Source organism: Physcomitrium patens, chromosome 23 (assembly GCF_059467195.1).
Source record: "Physcomitrium patens ecotype Gransden chromosome 23, ASM5946719v1, whole genome shotgun sequence".
NCBI lineage: Eukaryota > Viridiplantae > Streptophyta > Bryopsida > Funariales > Funariaceae > Physcomitrium > Physcomitrium patens.
In genome coordinates this window covers 10,516,641-10,535,770 of record NC_143432.1, presented here as the reverse complement: position 1 = coordinate 10,535,770, position 19,130 = coordinate 10,516,641, and the positions used below count along the sequence as shown (strand labels likewise).

Here is a 19,130-nt window from a genome sequence, read left to right as displayed (position 1 = left end):
AAGCTTCGTGCCTTTTCAATCAATGAACGATTCTGACGTGCAGCAACCCCGTTCTAGGCGGGTGTTTTTGCTTGAGTCAAGTGTCGTCTAATGCCATATAATTCCAAGAAATCGGCAAAGGATTGTGAAAAAAATTTCCCTCCTCTGTCAGTTCGCAGAATTCTAATTTTCTTTCCAACCGCCGCATCTGTCATTGTTTTAAAAACCTTAAACTTTAGGAATGTTTCTGATTTTGATCTCATGAAATATACCTAACTTTTTCGTGTTTTATCATCAGGAAAAACAACAAAATAACGTGATGTATTCAAAGACGTAACATATATTGGCCCTACTTGGTTGGCATGGATGATCTCGTTGATCTCCGTAGCTTTGTTTTTAGAAAATTTGGGAAAGGTTCTGCAATGCTGTCCCCCTGCCAAGCATTCATGGCATACTATCTTGTTGTGCGGTAGAGCGGGTAAACTTTTCACAAGGTTTTGACGTGATAAGTGGTACGTGGCAGAATAGTTCAGATGTTCGTACCTTTGCAGCCACACTTCCAACAAATCAGTTACGGTCGTGTAATTTATTTGTTGATTTGATAGCTCGCAGTCACCAAATGAATACAATCCATTACGTTGACTCGTTCCCGGAGTGCGATAACTTCCCCCCTGAACATATTATCCAGTATGTATACGTGACTCGCAATGAACATTACAACTTTTCCCGTATCAATGAGAGAACCTACTGATATTAGATTTTGTTTGATAGACGGTGAATAGAAAACATTGGTAACTTTTATTTCATCATTACCGGTTTTAAACAGAATGTTGCCTTGTCCAAGGATTGTGTGAGTCTCACCTCCAGCGGTGGCCACTGTTTTCTCTTCGACAGGCTTGACATGCTCGAAGAGTTGTTTCTGTCCTGTAACATGAATGCTGCAGCCTGAATCCATATACCATTCTGTAGAGTTCTGAAATTCTGCTAAATCTACTTCGAGACTATTGGCTTCAATTGAAATCTCAATATCTGAATCTTTTGTCATTAAATTAACTGATTGAGAAGTTGGTGGTCCCTTCCGATGGAAACAGTTTCGGGCCACATGCCCTCATTTGCCGCAGACAAAAGAGTAGATTTGGATTTCTTGTCAATAGTGGAATTATAACTTATATTGCTACAAAAGTTGTTGCGTCCTAGCCGGCCGCAATTTGAGTAGCTTCCTCTTCCTCCATATGGTGGTTGATATCACTGAGTGACAACAAGTGCTTCCTCGGCGATATCGCCTAGTTGCAACGCTCGTAGTTGAAGTTGGTGATGTTCGTTGATTATTTTTCCAACTACTTGATCAAAGACGGAAGAGTTGACAAGGTGTTAATGGTCATAATCAAACCTTCAAATGTGCGGGGAAATCCGTTCATGACAATATTAATCTTCATTGTTTTGGGTATCTTTTCTCCGATGGTAGCTAATTTATTGCGCAACTCTCCCGCATTTCGCAGATATGTTTCTACATCTCCGCCTTCCTTCAGTTGCATAGAATGAAGCTTATTTGTTAACAAGAGGATTTGCGATTGGTCACCACTCTGAATCATGCTCTGTAGCATTGCCCAGGCATCGGCAGGATCTGTTTTTTCTGCTACGCTGTCTATGAGCTCATCTTTGATGGACATGAGGATTCCTGCGTGAGCCTTATGTTTGTGTTTTTCTGAATACTACTTCACTCAGAACTTGACCATTAACCGTAGTAGGAAAAGAATCAGGTATGACTTTGGATTCTACGATGTGCCACGTATCCTCTCAAAGCAGAAGTGCTTTCATTTTCAGATTCCAAACATAATAATTACTCTCTCCTTCTAGCTTATTGGCTTCCCCTATACTCAACTGGAATTTTCCTCTAGCCATGGTACTATCGGGAAGAACTATGGACTTGCTACCTTGCTCTGATACCATGAAAGTGAACACAACTTGAAACAAACAGTGGAGTCCATTCATAAAAATGATTTGATTAGTTCTGTGAACAATGTCAGTTTACAATTTTAACTCCAATTAACTGAATTGATTCACTACAGGGGCCAGATAGATGCGGTTGCTTGACGTCATCTATCCTACGTAAACTAACGATGCTTTGTGGTTGCCTTCCTATATTCCAACAGCCCACACAACTTGCGAGGATTCTCCACGACAGATCCACCCATTACGGTCACCACATTGGAAGCAAAGCGCATCAGCCGGGCGCCACCTTTCAATTGAAAAGTGCAGAAAGAAGAGCTGATTGTGAAGCATTGTGGAAAATAACTTGAGGGAGACAAATAGAAGGGGGAATGGAAGGAGGAAGTGAGACGTGGATTAAGAAGCTTTCCCATGGCCATGGCAGGTATGGCGCCCATATCTAAGCTTTGTGTTGCGACAACCGCTCAGTCGCGGCAGTCGCTCCATTTCACAAATTCCGATGCAATTTCGATTGTATTTGCTGGATACATGAAGGTCAAGAGGAATGAAGAGGCCTGGGAGTGTTACAAATGGTCTGATGTAAAGCAAAGAGATGTCGTTGGCACCCCGTGTTGGATTCACCTTCCTCCGTTATTTGTGGGTCAGGAGGGGAGGTTCTAGACTTTTTGGAACGTGATGGAACATATGCTCGTTTTGAACCCACATCACATTCCACTAAACTTGTCGGAGCGTAGTTAAGCTTATTCGGAGTTTAGAGTGTTTCCAATAACTTGTACTTGATTTGCAGCATATATTTTGACGCTTAAATTTGCACCCAAACTTGATTGGGAATATAAACATAAAAGATTGAATGCTGATGGATGGATGATGATTCTCCCTCTGCCTTGCTTCCCAAGTCCTAGAATTCACAAGATCACCTGCTACATGTAAGTTAAAGCTCCAGAACTTTTTGAAGGCGTGAGAGTGTAGCGAGACATAGGAGCGATGGCTGAGGTGAAGCAGTTGCTGAGTTTGATCATCGATACTTTCAAGAGTAGCGAAGGTCATGCGCTTGTTGGCAACCCCTCTGAGGTAAGTAAGCAAGGTTGTTGATTGTGGTGGTGTATTGTACCGTAGTTGAGTTAGGTTTCTGGCTACAGTTCAATTTTAAGGCCCACCCAGTTCAGTTTAGAGAGCGGCGAAGGGTCTTCACGGATACGAGGGTATACTGCACATAGCCGACGCAGTTCTCCGTCCCACTCAAGCTCGGTATGACAGATCCTGCAGTGCCTTGCTTGGAGCACCATATTGTCGGTCATGGAAATCTGAAGGGCTGAAGGTCGCCTGTCGATGTATTTTTTGTTGGATTGTTGAAAGTTTATGTTTAGAGCTGCACTGAAGTTTGTCAAGGACCAAACCCTAAACCCTTACCCTCGTTGTTTTGCAGGTAGATGAGTGGCTTAGTTATGCATCTAGCTTTGGTGTGCGGTCTGAGTTCGAGGGGGCTTGTGCGCATGCGAACAACTACCTCTCCTTGCGCACCTACTTTGTTGGCAATGATCTCACTGTAGCAGATATTACCATTGTTGCTTACCTAGCAAAGGCAGGGCCGAGATGGGAAAGTTTCAGAAAGTCTGCCAAATTCCCGAATCTTGTACAATGGTACAATTGCATTCTTGTGCAGTATCCTGCGATTGCGAATGTCCTGCCTTCGCGTGGCGCGGGAAAGCCCGCTCCAGAGGTTTCGAAGTCCAGCTCTGCTACAGCGGTTTCTGCTGAGGCAAAGGAGACGGTGGATGGCTCATTTGAAGTGGATTTGCCTGGTGCAGAGATGGGTAAAGTATGCACACGGTTTCCGCCCGAGCCAAGTGGTTACCTTCACATCGGGCATGCTGAGGCAGTTCTTCTGAACCAATTTTTCGCTCAAAAGTACAAAGGACGGCTTATTATTCGGTTCGATGACACAAATCCGGCGAAAGAGAAGGATGAGTTTGTAGAGAGTATCTTGCAAGATCTGGACACGTTAGGCGTGAAGGGCGATGTGATAACGTACACCTCTGATTACTTTCCACAGCTTATGGAGATGTGAAAAGTTGATCAAGGAGGGGAAAGCATATGTGAGTGACACAGAGCGGGAGCAAATGCAGCTAGAGAGGGAAGCTATGATTGAGTCGAAGTATCGAAACCAAACTGTTGAGGAGAACCTGAAGCTTTGGAAGGAAATGATTGCTGGCTCAACAAGAGGTGTTCAGTGTTGTGTTCGTGCTAAGATGGACATGAGTAACCCTAATGCATCTCTGCGAGACCCTGTTTACTACCACTGCAATCCGACTCCTCACCACCGTGTGGGTTCTAAGTACAAGGTCTACCCCACATATGACTTCGCATGCCCTTTCGTGGACAGCATTGAAGGTGTTACTCATGCCCTTCGGTCAAGTGAGTACCATGATCGGAATGACCAGAGTCCTGGAAGACATGCAACTAAGGAAGGTTCATGTATGGGATTTCAGCCGTCTTATTTTCGTATATACTCTTCTTAGCAAGCGCAAGTTACAGTGGTTCGTGGACAATGGGCGAGTGGAAGGTCGGTACGATCCTCGTTTTCCGATTGTTCAAGGCATTATCCGTAGGGGACTCACAATCGAGGCTCTCAAGCAATTTATCTTATCTCAGGTGCTGCATTTGCGAAAACTTATTACATCGCGTGTTATTAACTCTCCTTCGTTGATACTCTAATTTGATTTTAACAGTAGTGGTTCTCAAGCAAGTGTGTTCACTTTGTGCATTACAGGGTGCATCAAAGAATCTGAACTTAATGGAGTGGGACAAGCTGTGGAATATCAACAAGAAGATTATCGACCCTGTTTGTCCTAGGCACACAGCTGTTCTTTCCGAGGGTAAAGTTCTGCTTGATCCAAGCAATGGTCCGGAGACTCCTTTCACTCGGGTAATCCTGCGTCACAAGAAGTATGTGCCTGCCGGAAAGAAGGCCACCGTTTTCACAAAGAAAATATGGCTCGATCATGCAGATGCCACTGCTGTGTCTGAGGGAGAGGAAGTTACTCTTATGGACTGGGGTAATTGTTTCATCAGGAAAATTGAACGCGACCAATATGGTCTTATTACTCGTCTTCAGGGAGAATTTCATGTTGAGGGATCAGTGAAGACCACGAAACTAAAATTGACGTGGCTTCCTAAGACTTCAGAGCTGGTTCCCCTGACTCTCGTCGACTTAGACCACCTCATCGTCAAGAAAAAGCTAGAGGAGAATGACGACTTCGTGTCTGTCCTCAATCCTGTAACCCGCATTGAATCTGCTGCAGTTGGAGACTCTAACATGCGGAACTTACAGCGTGGAGAAATCATTCAGCTGGAGAGGAAGGGATACTATATCTGTGACGTGCCGTTTTTGCGGTCATCGAAACCAATTGTGCTCATTTCTATTCCTGATGGCAGACAACAGAAACCACCAGGCCAGCAGCGATGACGTGAAAAGATTCGAGTGCAATGACATCTAGGCTCATCTGTATTAAAGGTGCATAGACCCCACCAATAATCCTCGAAGCTGATCAAATAAGTATCTTCATTGCAACTCCAACTGTTTAATCAATCGTACGCTAGGGGAGAATCAGCAAATAGGATGAAACAAAAAAATCCGCAAGATTCTTCAGAAAAATGTGTGTGAGATAAGGTTGGTTAATGAGTTTTTGAAGCGTTTCATCAGGGGGTCCAACGGTAACCATGATGCTCGGAGATCAGAGATGTAGGTCGATTAAGGGTATCGAAGAGGATGTTAGAGTCGAATTCTATGGAATCAGAGTGATGATTGAGTGGGAATTAATTAGTGAATGCAGTTGGTGGGTTTGTTATGGGTTTGAATGGTTTGTGTTGGGCGTTTGGAAGTCTTGGTGCGATCGGTGAGTTGGGGAAAGAGTTCCGAGCTGTTTGTTTGTTTGTTTTTTATTTTCAATTTCAATTTTTGGATTTTGGTACAATTTTGCGTAGTTGGGATCTGGTATATGGAGACGCTTGCTTTTTATGAATTCTCCCTAGAGGAAACCAACCAGAAGCTTGGGTGCGATCTTTACCAACTTTTGGTGATTATTTCTCAGTTGATTGTGAATAACTATGTAACTCATTCTTTTTAGACAGGCGTCTCTTTTTCGATATTTGCTAGCGTTACCTGTTTCACTACTATCATGTGTTGTTATGGTACTTTTGCTGGGCAAAACTTCTGCATGTTGGGTCGATGTTTCCTTGTTCACACATTTTTGCGCTGTTGTCACTGTGGTTTCTCTATTCCCTCTTCGTACGAGTCATCGTTACTTAAGATCATGCGCCGATGTTTGATCTTGTGCCAAGAGAAACTTATTTTCGTGTTTGTTGCTCATTTGAACCCAACCTGCCATTCGTTCTGCTTCTCTGAAAAATGAGAATTTCGCTCCTCTTTCTGTCTCTTAGACCAGAGATGATTTGCTCTGAATATACCCGTCAACATGTATAACAGGTGAAAGTGGGATTAATTGATCACTCCGTGTGTCGGTTATTTGGTGGGTTCGGTGCATAGTAAATGTCCCGAACTTTTGAACCAACTGGTAATTCTTGCTGGAATCATATCAAGGGGGCTTTCATATCACTCTGTCGGAGCTTCTGCATTACACAATGGCGACTTATTCTCGATCTTTGACGCCGTCTAGACAGACACCGGGGACGGACAGTGCTGCAATTGCTCGAGCGAATATCATGCAGCAACAGATTCGAGCTGCAGCTCCGGTGAATCCCAATTCGTGTCCTGTAGTTATTCAGTGGGATATTGAAAATTGTCCTATGTCAAGGGAAGTGAATGTTGTGTTGCTGGCAATATCAGGATTACTTTGCGGGAGCACCCTCATGTTGGAGTTGTCACTATGTTCTCTGTGTACGGTGATATTAATCGCTTTCCCAAGAAGGTTTGCGAATGATGCCAGAGAACGGGCGTGAATCTGATTGACGCGCCGGACAGTGAGAAGGATGCTGCGGACAAGGCTATCTTGGTGGACATGATTTTGTTCGCCCTTGACAACCCTCCTCCATCGTCCGTTTTTAATTGCTCGCTTGTGATGGTCTGCGGTAGGTTTTGTGAAACGGGGATGTCGTGGCAATGGAGAAGGATATTCAAAAGGAGGAAGAGGTTGCAGAGTAAATAAGTCTTTGTCTTCCAAGGATGACGGCTGCGGCTAAGAAGATTCAGATTCCTCGGAGTCGTGGAATGTGGTTTGAGTTTTTGTGTGCTCTGGGATTTTCTCCCTCTCGCTCTCTGTTATTCTTGTCGTGTGGCGTGAGGCGGATTGTTTTTGCGCCGTCCCTTGTTTTTTCTTCCTCGCATTATTGTTTTGTTTTGAATCGCGTCGTCGGTGGTGGTTGACGCTATGCCGTTCACTGGTGTTGGTCTTTTCGGTGGTTAGATGCAGTGTGCACGCTAAGAAGTCTTTCTCCGAGCGGGGGTTGCGGCGGCTTCGTGTGTTTCTCTTTCGCTAGTGGTTTCGCGGTGGAAGCATCGAATCCTCTGTTTGCTGCTACTGTTCTATTGTTGCGCCGCCGACCACTGGTAATGGTCGACAAAATTTCTTTCTATTTTTTCCTCTCGTTGATGTTTCCGTGGCGGTGCGGCTTGACGTCGCTGCAAGTCCACCATCGTCTTCATTCCGGTGTACTTGTCGTCTTGTTTGCGTGAGAATTCAGTGGCGTCGTGGTGGTGTCGACGAAATACACTGGTTCTAGTGTTTTTTTTTTTCTTCTTCTTCTTCTCGCAGGAAACTTCCATAGTGCCGAGTTCCGCTGCTAGAGCTCCTATTCGTGTTGCTGCTCGGTCCTTTGTGAACTTGGTGTTGTTCTCTGGCAATATTGCAGCTGTTGTTGACGGCTGTTTGTATTCACTGTTGGAGCTGCGGCACCGTCGACGTGGACTGGTGGCCAAAGTTGTTCTGAGTTGTGGTGTTTTGTTAGGAGTGGATGATCCCCTTCTGTTGGGGCTTGCACAAATGCCTTGGGTTCTACAAATAGACGCTTAAGTTTTTAGTTATAAAATTAATTATTTTATTTTATTTTAAATAAGGTAAGAAAAAAAATTAATACCTTAAATTATCTAATCTATTTGAGGATTATTTTTTATGAATCGTGTTAATTTTAACATAATAAGCTTGCCTGGAGATTTTATAATATTAAACTAGTTGATCATGTGTTGTTGTCACTGAAAATATGCAAAAAATTAGTTAATTTTGTCCAAGGAATTACTCCTAAAGTTTAACCATGAAAAAGCAAAAATTGAGCTAAGTCATTCTAGGATGTACTAAAGTCAAATTTTGGAACCATATTCAATAGTATTGTATGCAATCATATTCACTTGTGTAGCATAGTATCATATCCATCAACAACCTTCAATACAACCATCTCCATTTACAAAAAAAAAAAAAAACAAAACAAAACAAAACAAAAATAAACAATGTTGAGGTAATACAATTTCCAACTCTCATCTTTGATGTTGCAAAAAAATAATAAAATTAGTTCATATACACACAAAAAGTATAGACAACATAATTTAAATTTCATTTGAAAGGCAAGTCTACACCATCAATAATTCGACAAAAACATCAAATGGTTTGAAGTCTTACGTTGAGCATTATCTAAAATATATTTGCTCCTCCATGGATGATACAAACATATAAATCTTAAAATCCTCTACATGTAAGAAATGTCTAGATATTTTAAGAATAATTTATGTGCATCAACTAGTCACTACAACAACCTATAGAAAAATTAGATATATATAATAAATATTGCTAATGCACTCTCATAGTGATTTTGACAACATAAAAATAATTGGGTAAAAATGTGATAATATACATGGACTGCTTGTTAGTAATCCACTTCAATTTATATTTCTTGATATCATGCATTTGTGCACAAACTTTTGATACAATCAACAAACTAATAAGACATGAATAAAAATAAAAAAAAAAATAGAAAAGGATGCTCTATGTTGCTAAAAAAAAAATTGGAAGTTGTACAAGCATTAAGGTGCCTCATCACCAACACCATCAAGCTATTTGTATTATTAACAACTCCAACTGCATCAATATGCACATTAGAATTTATTAGGTTAAGATACCTTTGTTATATTTTATGTAAGGTATAATACTTATATTAAACATCAAGAAAAAAAAATTAAAAATAAAAAGTTCAAAATAGAAAAAGACTTAGAATGGCTATTGCTATATATAAAGAAATTATCAAATCTTAAATTAAAACATGAATATAAGAAATGCATTAATAAGATTGAAGATAGCATGATTCTTATCTACAGATATATTAGCTACCAAAAAGGCCTTATAGAAGCTTGTCAAATATTATAAAACTTGAAGTATGAGTGTCAAGTTTGGCTTTGTAAAAGTAAGAAACTTATAGGACAAGATTCAATAACTATGTGACATGTCTGTAAGAATCTAAAACTCTAATTTATGTTTAGAAAATTTCTTTAGATTAAATTAAATTAAGTGTATTTTTTAATGTATTATATTTAATGTGAACTTAGAATAATATATAACAAGTATGATTATTGGTTTTACATAAAGTGGTATTTGGTTAAGAGAAATTCTTTGGGACAAGGAAAAGCTTTTTTCTCACATAGACATTTCTCATAACCAAACACTACACCATTCTCCACGTCTTTGGAAGTTTATTATCAATAAAGCTCAAGAAGCTATAGTGTGTTATTGTTGATAGTGGCATTGCCTATTTTAAGCTCAAAGTTGCAATTTTATTTTTATTTTGTACAATGGCAATATTTACTCCAATACAACTCCTAACTTTTGCTCAAGCATCATCTTGCAATCTTTTCAAATATTAGTATGGGCTTCTAAGTACAAGCTTGGCCCACTAGTGATTGAGAACAATGGCATTTGCATAGAGGAGCAAAAAGTTGTTATTAATGAGATGTGTTATGCATTGTATTGATTGAAGTAGTACTTATTCATAATGGAGTATTGACCCTAACTAGACTTTTCTCTTACTAATTCATGAAAAACATGGATAAGCACAAAAAAAAATGAGACAATGCTCTTATCCATTTTTTTCTCCTAAGTATTTTTCTTCTAAGCAGATACCAATGTATATGGTTTTCATTTTATTAATAATTGCAATAATTTTAAATTTTTCTTAAAATTAGAACTTTGCAGATATTATTGAAGTTGTAGACAAAGGTCTCAATTGGGTCTTAATTTTTAAGGCTTGTAATTTAGTACATCAACATACTTATTGTAATTGTAGTATATTCTAAAAAGACATGTAGTATAGATTTTATTATTATTTCAAAATTACCAAGATAAACAAAATTAAAATTATTGAATATATATTAAAAAAATTAAAGTATATTATTATTTAATTATTTTTTGACTTGATTGTCTATTTTCATAATTAATTAGAATAAATGGTTGAAAAAAGAAGATAGAAATATAATATAATATTGAAAACTATATAACTCCTTCAAAAAAGTCTAATATTCTTTCAAACCTACTTTAGACTAGAACTATCAATGGACAAAAATAGCTCAAATATAATACATATTAAAAAAATATTAAATTCTTTATATTACATAATTTTAAATTATTCCTTATATATCATGTACTTCTATTATTGCCAAGCAGTATGATCTTCTTTGATGGCATTGTTTTTAGTTATATACTATTGAAAGCTCCTAATAGGAATAGATTGCATATTTTTTATATAGTAAGAATAATAGTAAATAAAGAAATATATTTACAAGGATCTTTGGTAAAATCAAGATATAATTGCCAATGTTATAAACTAATTTAAATAATTTTAAGCCTCTTTTTTAAACATGTTAGAATAATATTTATAATTCTATTAAATTAATCATGAATATTTCATACAAATTTAATGCATTATCTTTGGTATTCTAAAATTTTTGATAAATTATATATATATATATATATATATATATATTTTATTTATAAATATCTAATAATAATTAATTAGAATAAGAAGACCAATTAAAAACTTCCAATAAATAATAAGAAGTTAATGTTTTTATTTTAAAAGATTATTTATTTAATATATTATATTATTTTATATAGTCTTATCTACTCACAATTATTACTCTTAGTAAGTTCTTATTCTTATTTTGTTGTGATGTTATTTTTAAAAACAAATTTATTCAACAATTAATCTCTTTGAGATTTTATTGCTTGAATATATTACTTTCAAAATAAATCAAGAGATTCTAATGCTATAATATTCATATATATATATATATATATATATATATACATATATTATAAGAATTAACCAAAAGTACCATATCTAAAAAAGTTAGTAAGTATTCTATTAAATTAGGTGACATTAAATGTTTAAACTTTAAAATTTTGGTTTATCTTAGAATATTTCACATCTTCTTAAAAGCTTCTTTAAAAGCTTCTACAGGTTTATTTTAAAATATTCTTAAGATATTTAAAGATTAAAAATAATAAAAAGAAAAGAAAAGAAAAGAAAAACTCTATGATTTTTGGATGACAAACTTTTAGATTTGCAAAAGGATTTGCATTTAAAAGAAATTAAACCCATTCTATCTTTTAGTGATGATTAATCACGTTAATGTTTTGATTCATGATCCTTCTTTTGTCTTCTTGTGAACCATCCGAGCATCTTAAGTAGTCTCAACATTCTTAAATATTGCTTCTCAACATTGCAGGCAAAGGTCCGGAGAAAGGAATCCAATTCAAACAAAGCCGTAAGGGAAAAAAGAAAAAGAAAAAGAGAAAAGTAAATGAGAACACAAAACAGAAAGTAAAAGTAAAAGTAGAAGAAAGGATCGCAGTTTCGGAAGGGAGGGCAGAGGGAAGCGCGGCGCGCGAGAGGAGGCGCCTCCGACAACACGCAGCGAAGGAAGTAAGGAAATGGAATGCAACGAAACTGGGAAAGGCACGCCGCGAAGAATCGATCAGCTTCGCAGCCACTTACTCACTCAGCCATTGCATTGCAAGCTCTTCTCCACCAATCTCCTGGACTACTCACTCCATTCAACGGTACCCTCCTTCAGTTTTCGTCTCCCACCCCAGTGCTTCGGTCATATCTTGCGCTGGGAAGCGCATGAATCGGCAATTTTTTTTTCCTGCAGTGAGAATCTACTGCGCAGGAGATTACCCGGCGAGGGGGTGGAAGGGCAGAAGGGCGAACTACCAGGACATTCTTGGAGTCAAGCAGCCGCCAGCATTGTGAGTTTTGAGTGAGAGCTGTGGTGGGTCATTAGCATGGCGCGTATACCTCGCCACCTCACGCTGAAGTTGCTCCGCCGCTCATTGCTTGCGCCTGCTCGCCCCGCTGCTGCCTTCCCTGTACGTGCGAATTCGTGGGTTGCAAGTGGAACTGGGTTTTTCCGTGCAGGGCATTTGGAATTAGGGTTTTTGGGTCGCGCTGCAGGGATGGTGTGTTTTGGACCTGGGCAAGAGTGTTGTCGCTGAGAGGAAGAGAGGGCACGGTTTGAGTTCCATGGATTTTTTGATGGTTGTGTTCGTGTGATTCGTGTCGTTTAGGAAATTTAAGGTGTGGCAATTTTGTTCAAAAGCTTGAAACTACATCATTACATTATCATTCCCGATTGTAGGGTGCTGGTTTTGGTGTGCTGCTGGTTCATTTTTCTGAACGATTTGGCCAGAAGGCTTCAAATTCGTTGAGTTTTCATCTGGAATTTTGGCGATTGTGCATAATTGAAGTAGTTTTCGAGGTATTTGCGCGTTATTCTGTTTGCAGTAGGATTTGTGCACAAGGTACGAGTTGCACTGCAGAGTGGTTGTGCTTTTGATCCATTCGCGGTATTTTTTGGGTGAGGCCTTTAATCTAATACCTGGTCTGTGCAGGAAGAGTTGCGCAATGAATCGTCATTTAATTTTTTGACGAGGGAAGCTCATTTTCTCTCTCGAGATCAATTTTTTCGTGCCGGAGCAGGTGCGCTGCATGGACATTCAGGTGCAGATTTTTTTAAGATTATTATTGCGTGTTCATGAGTGCGTGTGTAGCTGGCACTTCTCGCTTGAGTTTATCGCAGTAGTTGATAGGACTTCAACATGACAGAGGATCTTAAAATTTTTGACTGGTAGTGGCCATTGTTTTACCAGCTGAATATTATTGATGCTCTCGAGCTCGTGGAGTTCAGTATTTTCGTGTAACGTTTCATAGAAATGTTATCATAATCAATCCTGTGAAAATATGTCGCGTCAGTATCTTCGTACAATACAAACCATTATTCTGATTTTAATTTTTAAATATTTTTTTGTAATAAGAAATAGCGTTACGTGCAATCAAAATTCCAGGGTTTGGAGCTGGAAGTGGATCTTAGAATTAAGTCATTGCTATATTGATTTCTCAGGTGGTTGCAATCATTCCTATGGTGTCCGGATCGGTGACGAATGGCTTCAGACGACTGGCAGGCGAGGCTTTCATGCAACAGGTATAACACTGGAATTAAATTACAGTAAGGTGTCCTCTTCAGATTCTCTCATGGATTTATCCCCTCCGTAGGATCTATTGACTTCTTTTCGTTCACTGTGTTTTGGGTCAAAAAGTGCACTTCAACAACTATTATTTTACGACATCAGAATCTAACTGTAGTAATGCATAGTTTACTATTTATGCAAATATACGTGTTTGAGGGCTGCAGGTGTTCAACATATGGCTCGGCAGAACTTTTATGAAACATTAGGGTTGCAAAGAGGTGCAAATCCGAAGGAGATCAAATCTGCGTATTATGAGGTACCTATCCTTAACAGGACGCTAGTAATAGTTACTGCCATAATCCTTCCTGGTGCGGAATGGGTGATATCTTTTTAATTTGAAGTAGATAAACCAGGACCTTTCCATATACTCGTATTCTTTTTGAAAGGAAGATCTCCTTTCTTGACTATAATTTGCAAGTATTTAAATGTTTGTTGTATTTGAATTTTCTTTGCTGCAGTTGGCAAAACGGTGGCATCCAGATGTGAACAAAGGAAATGCTGAAGCGGAGAGGAAATTTCAAGAAATACAACAAGCATACGAGGTTTCAACTTTGTTGTCATGTATTTAGTGAGCAGATTTGACATGAAACGTGTATGACATCGTGGATACAGGGACTTCTTAGTTGACGCAGTACGTGATGAAATAAAATTTTAGTGGGAAAAAAGATCCTGATCTAGACTTGCAATTTGTTTCAGTCACATTCTAGGTAAGATTGATTTTACATTCGTTTAGACTTCTGTGCGTACTCTCCTTGAAAAATCTCATTTAACTGATGCAGTATTTCTTGCAACTTTGTAGGTTTTGAAGGATGATGAGAAACGAGCCATGTATGATCAAGTGAGTTTTCTTTTTCATTTTCATCTTTTCATAACTGGGAATCTGTACATTATAATTTTGTTGGATTCAGTCTTGCTGGGATTGTTCATATAGTTAACTCAAATACTTACTTTCAAATATTTGTTCTTCGGTATTGTTGTTTCCACATTTCATGTTCTGGCCATTGACTCGAATCTCATCCATACTAGTTTGGTACTCACTCTCTGCTCTTGAGTATCTTTTGAGTCTCGCCCTCTGCTACCTCAGGTTGGGCACGATGCATTTGAGCAAGCAGCTGCGGGGGGTGCTCCCGGTGGGGGTGCCGGATTTGGAGGGTTCGATGAAACCATCTTTGGTGATGCTTTTGGCGGAGGCATGGACGAGGTAATGTTGCAGCTGATTCGTGTATTTACCTAGTAGTAAGCGATGCCTTTACCCGGAAGTACAGCGTGTTTTGTTGTATGCAAGCTCAGTGTTCCATTTTCTTACTGATTCATATAATGTGATCATTGGATGTTGCCCGTGGACAGATGTTTAATGGAATATTTGGAGGAGGCAGGGAGAGTCGACCTCATGTACAGGTTAGCGTTCTGCTTTTCTATATAGTTGAGACAAAAGTGACTTGAAGCACCATTCCCGCTATGTGCTATTACTAACATGATCTTCTTTGTTCGTGATACGTTAGTGTTGTTCATTTTCGAAAACGAAATTTGACATCGCTGACAGTGGTTTTTTCTTGGTCCTGTCAGGTTCAGTTGGATCTGACTTTCCGAGAGGCTGTCCAAGGTTGTTCGAAAGCGGTGAATTTTCAGACAACTGTGCGATGTCAACCATGCAGTAAGTCACTGTGATTTTTCTTACTTGAACTCTAAGTTGTTCTGTCGTTTTCCTGTCCTTGTTGTTGCTGCTTCCACATCTGAAGTCCCAATTTAGTCGTTACCTTTGTTATGAAAAGTGTAATAATTCTGTTTACACATGACTCAACATGGACTGCTTACTTTCTGCCAATGACTAAATGTTACCTCCTTGCCGGATTAAGATACTTGCTGTTAGTTGATGTATTGGTACTTCATTTAACACTACGTCAGCCCTGAATGTACATGGTTGTGTCTTTCTCGAGAGTTCTGACGATCTTGTATATAACATAACCTCTGGTTTTATTCTTTGATTGGGTCACGGTTTCTGCAGGTGGAAGTGGTTTGCCCCCAGGAGTGAAACCCCAGACATGTAAAACTTGCAGAGGGCGTGGCAGAGTGAGTTCCTGTGAAATGCATATTCAAGTATCTGTGTCGCATGTACTCTTGTTAGAAAGCTTTTACGAAATCTACGCCATGCTATAATTGTAACGTTGTTTTGAATGAACTGAGGAGTAGGTTATCATTACCAAAGAGTGTTGGAAGTTCCTCTGATCAGACGTGTTGTTTCGGACGCTGCTTTTACAGAGGGATCATTGTCCTTACCTTACATGTGCAGGTTGTGATGCAGCAAGCCTTCTTCGCCTTTGAATCAACTTGCTCAAAATGTGGTGGTTCTGGTCAGATGGTCAAGGTACTAACTGTATAACAGTTAATATATTGCTTGTTAAAAATAATTCTAATGAGGTTTTTACAGGTCATCTTTACTATCTTTTCGGATGAATTAGGTGTACAGAACTAACGTTCATTTTGAGCCAGGTGGTATTTCTTGTTACTGTATATGTATTGGTCGTATCTTGTTGAATTGGGTACCTTGTGTAGGATCATTGTCGTAACTGCGATGGGGCCGGAGTTGTCAAGGGACACAGAGAAGTCAGAGTAGATATTCCTGCGGGTAAGCTCATTATAAACACTCTTAGTTTAGCCTGATTTTATTTATTATAGAGAATAATCTGGATCTTTCAAAGACTAACCTATGTAGTTATTTGAGTATGGCAAAGTGATTTAGTAGTCTACGTCGTAGGTTGCTTTCGTTTTCATCTCTATCCTATTCAGTGATACGATGAAAATTTGGCGTAACTTTGGTACGGTAATTGTCTTGGGTATCAGGAGTGGAAAGTGGCACAACTTTGAAAGTGCATGGGGAGGGTGGAGAGGGACCCAAAGGTGGCCGACCTGGGAATCTTATGTTGCAAATTAGAGTAAGCATCGAGTACTTTTTCTTTTACTTTTTTTTATCTTCTATGTGAAACGAGTTTGACAGAATGAAGAGTTTAAATATAGCCCCTGAAGCGTCGTCTCTAAAGACAGTTAATAAATCACTTTGATCTTGCGAAGGTACAACCTGACAAGGTGTTCAGAAGAGAAGGAGCAAACCTTTATGTGGATGTTCCAATTTCTTTCACTCATGCTATCTTGGGTGGTTCAGTTCAAGTCCCTACGTTGACTGGCGATGTGTTACTTAAGGTTAGCTGTCTTTACCCTCTGTTTTTTCCTAATTTTTATTGGTACTGGGAATTTTCATTTTCATTTCTTTATTTTCATCATGTTCCTGTCGTATTGTACATAGGCTGATGTGCAAAAGATTGAACGAAGTTTGAGTCTGCAGTTTGGTAAATTTCTTCAGCATCTCATTCATGCTAGTTGTGGTTCTCGTTTTGCAGATTCGGCCAGGTACACAGCCAGGACACAAGCAAGTTATGAGGGGCAAAGGTATCCTGTGCTAGTGCTGGATGATGAATTCTGATTAATATTGGTGTAATTTACTGGTAAAAGTTTTGTCTGTTTCTGTTATCTACTGCTATTTGGGGATGTGATAGATTTTCTTGGCAGTTTCCTGTTAGACTGACCTCTGCATATTTTGGGCAGGTGTAAAAGTTTTGAATTCGAGACACTATGGTGACCAATACGTGCTAATTAACGTGACTATACCTACGTATGTAATTCAACCCTCAGTTTCAATTGCTGATCGCATGCTCTTAATTATTGTTCGGTTTCCTTTCTACTAATTATTTGTGGCGAAAACTGATTTTGAGGGTTGGCTGAATCTAAAACAGAAATATCACACAGAGGCAACGACAACTTATTGAAGAGTTTTCTGGGGAAGAATATGCAGAGCCTGAGCCAGCTGTTGCTGAAGGCAGTGGATGACGCCAGGTCTTTTCAAGACTTTTCTGGTGGTTTAAACCAGATTAGATGTTGGGTAAAAATGCTTTGTATGGTTTCGAAGCCGAGAGAAGCTCTTCGCGGACCGTTGCTTCTCCGTGAAGTTGTCGTGGTGAGTGCTACTCCGAGGAAATAATATTTCTCTTTCTCTATCCTTCCTTTTTCTCCTCTTTTTTATTATTATTATTATTATTATTATTATATATATATATATATTTTTTGGGGGGGGGGAGGGGTGTGTGTGTGTGTGTGTTAGTTGGTTTTGATGTGTGCATCAAGTTTTAGTAGTTGAGTTTCTAATAATTTTTTAATTTTGAACCAACGCTACAGTAGAAAGCTGAACGAGGTCATAAGGAGTTGCTGAAATTTTACGAAACTGTTTTCTAGTTGTGGGCCGAAGTGCCCTGAGGATTTAACGTTTCTGTCGTAGTGTCTATCAAGTAATCGTCTGGGTTGTGTTCTGTGTTGCCAGTGTTTGAAGCAGTTTTCTTTTGGAGCTGATGCTTGTTGCATTTCTACAAGCACTCAGCAACTCTGGCTCTTATCGGAGAGTTTTTGAAAGTTTGAGGAGACATAGATCACATCTATTTTTGATCTCTATGCAGGTAAATAGTGGACATTATTCACATTATTCAAGATAGGGATATTGTAGCAAAGGCGGCAACTTTAAGTGGATGTTTAGTCACCTCTTCAATTCTTGGGGTGCTAAGCATGAGGTTGAAAACTAGAACAGCCTACTGGAGAATTAGGTGCAGTGATTATAGGTGGGAAAGTTCCAAATTACAATGAAGTTCGATGTCTGCTCAATATGGTTTGACTTTGAATACCAGCATATTTGATTGCTTTTGCTAACATTCTTCACGGGTCCTAGAGCTGTTCTGCGAACTGGTTATTACGAAAGTGTCTGATAGTTGAGCAGACGAATACTCGTTCATGTTTCATTGAGCCATTGCTTGGATAGTGGTTTTGTATCGATCTCCAGGCCTGTCGCAATGTACAGATACCTGTGATGACGATCTCTCCGCTCTGTTACGCTCTTGCACAATCTGATCTTAAATCTCGAGTCATTCTTCGTTCCTCGTCAAAGTAGCAGTTGCAGCAGCATGTGCAATAGCATGCCACTTACTCTGCCAGGGAATTCAGTACCATGTCATCACCAGAAGCAAAGGTCAAGGTTCTTTTAAAGGTGTTTTAACAAGGTGGTCTATTCTATGAAATGATGACATGACATAATGCACATGGCATAAATTAATATTGTGGTTGAAATTTTAAGACTCAAAGTTTAAGTGTATTACTTTTTTCCACTTGGCATTTATAAATCTAAATTGTATACACCACTAAAAAAAAGAAGTAAGTGAAGAAGATGTGTAGATGTGGGGAAGAAGTTAACTTGAGTGACTATGACTAAATTCAAAGAAACTTGAGAAACTTGAATTGAAATATGAATATGAGAAAAATCTTAATAAGATTGAAGATGATTCTAATCTTACTTTCATATATACTAGCTAACAATAAAGTAATGTGAAAGGTTCTTAAGAACAACAAAGATTATATATTAAACATCCTAATTGTGAGATGCTTTTATGTTAATTTTTTAAAGATAGGAAACTTCTTCAAAAAGTTTTTGTAGCTATGTAACATATTTAAAAGAATATATATATATATATATATATATATTTAAAGAAGCTGTTTCTAAGATAATATGTAAGAAATTTGAACCTATTTCTATTTCATGTTATTTACATCTATTTACTTAGATAACAAATATATTTATAATAT

General features: G+C 38.7%; 1 protein-coding gene and 1 pseudogene across 3 annotated transcripts; both read left to right on the top strand.

Moving 5' to 3' along the window:
* Positions 1–2,359: 2,359 nt before the first annotated feature.
* Positions 2,360–5,903, top strand: LOC112276238 (glutamate--tRNA ligase, cytoplasmic-like; annotated as a pseudogene). Its single transcript, XR_016500291.1, has 3 exons — positions 2,360–3,000; positions 3,356–4,581; positions 4,700–5,903. The product of XR_016500291.1 is annotated as a glutamate--tRNA ligase, cytoplasmic-like (transcript).
* A 5,916-nt stretch (positions 5,904–11,819) lies between these two features.
* Positions 11,820–18,205, top strand: LOC112275585 (uncharacterized). Of its 2 annotated transcripts, none has more exons than XM_024506066.3 (18): positions 11,820–12,296; positions 12,819–12,927; positions 13,328–13,408; positions 13,619–13,710; positions 13,913–13,996; positions 14,254–14,292; positions 14,539–14,655; positions 14,802–14,852; positions 15,021–15,108; positions 15,460–15,524; positions 15,745–15,819; positions 16,008–16,080; positions 16,296–16,387; positions 16,524–16,652; positions 16,850–16,898; positions 17,055–17,121; positions 17,243–17,463; positions 17,824–18,205. In XM_024506066.3, exons 1-17 carry the CDS (start codon positions 12,213–12,215, stop codon positions 17,334–17,336), a joined length of 1,389 nt encoding a protein of 462 aa, XP_024361834.1. In that variant the 5' UTR covers positions 11,820–12,212; the 3' UTR covers positions 17,337–17,463; positions 17,824–18,205. The 2 variants fall into 2 exon arrangements, with proteins under 2 accessions (XP_024361834.1, XP_024361835.1); XM_024506067.2 differs by having other exon boundaries at positions 11,905–12,296; positions 12,819–12,906.
* The last annotated feature ends 925 nt before the right edge of the window (positions 18,206–19,130 follow it).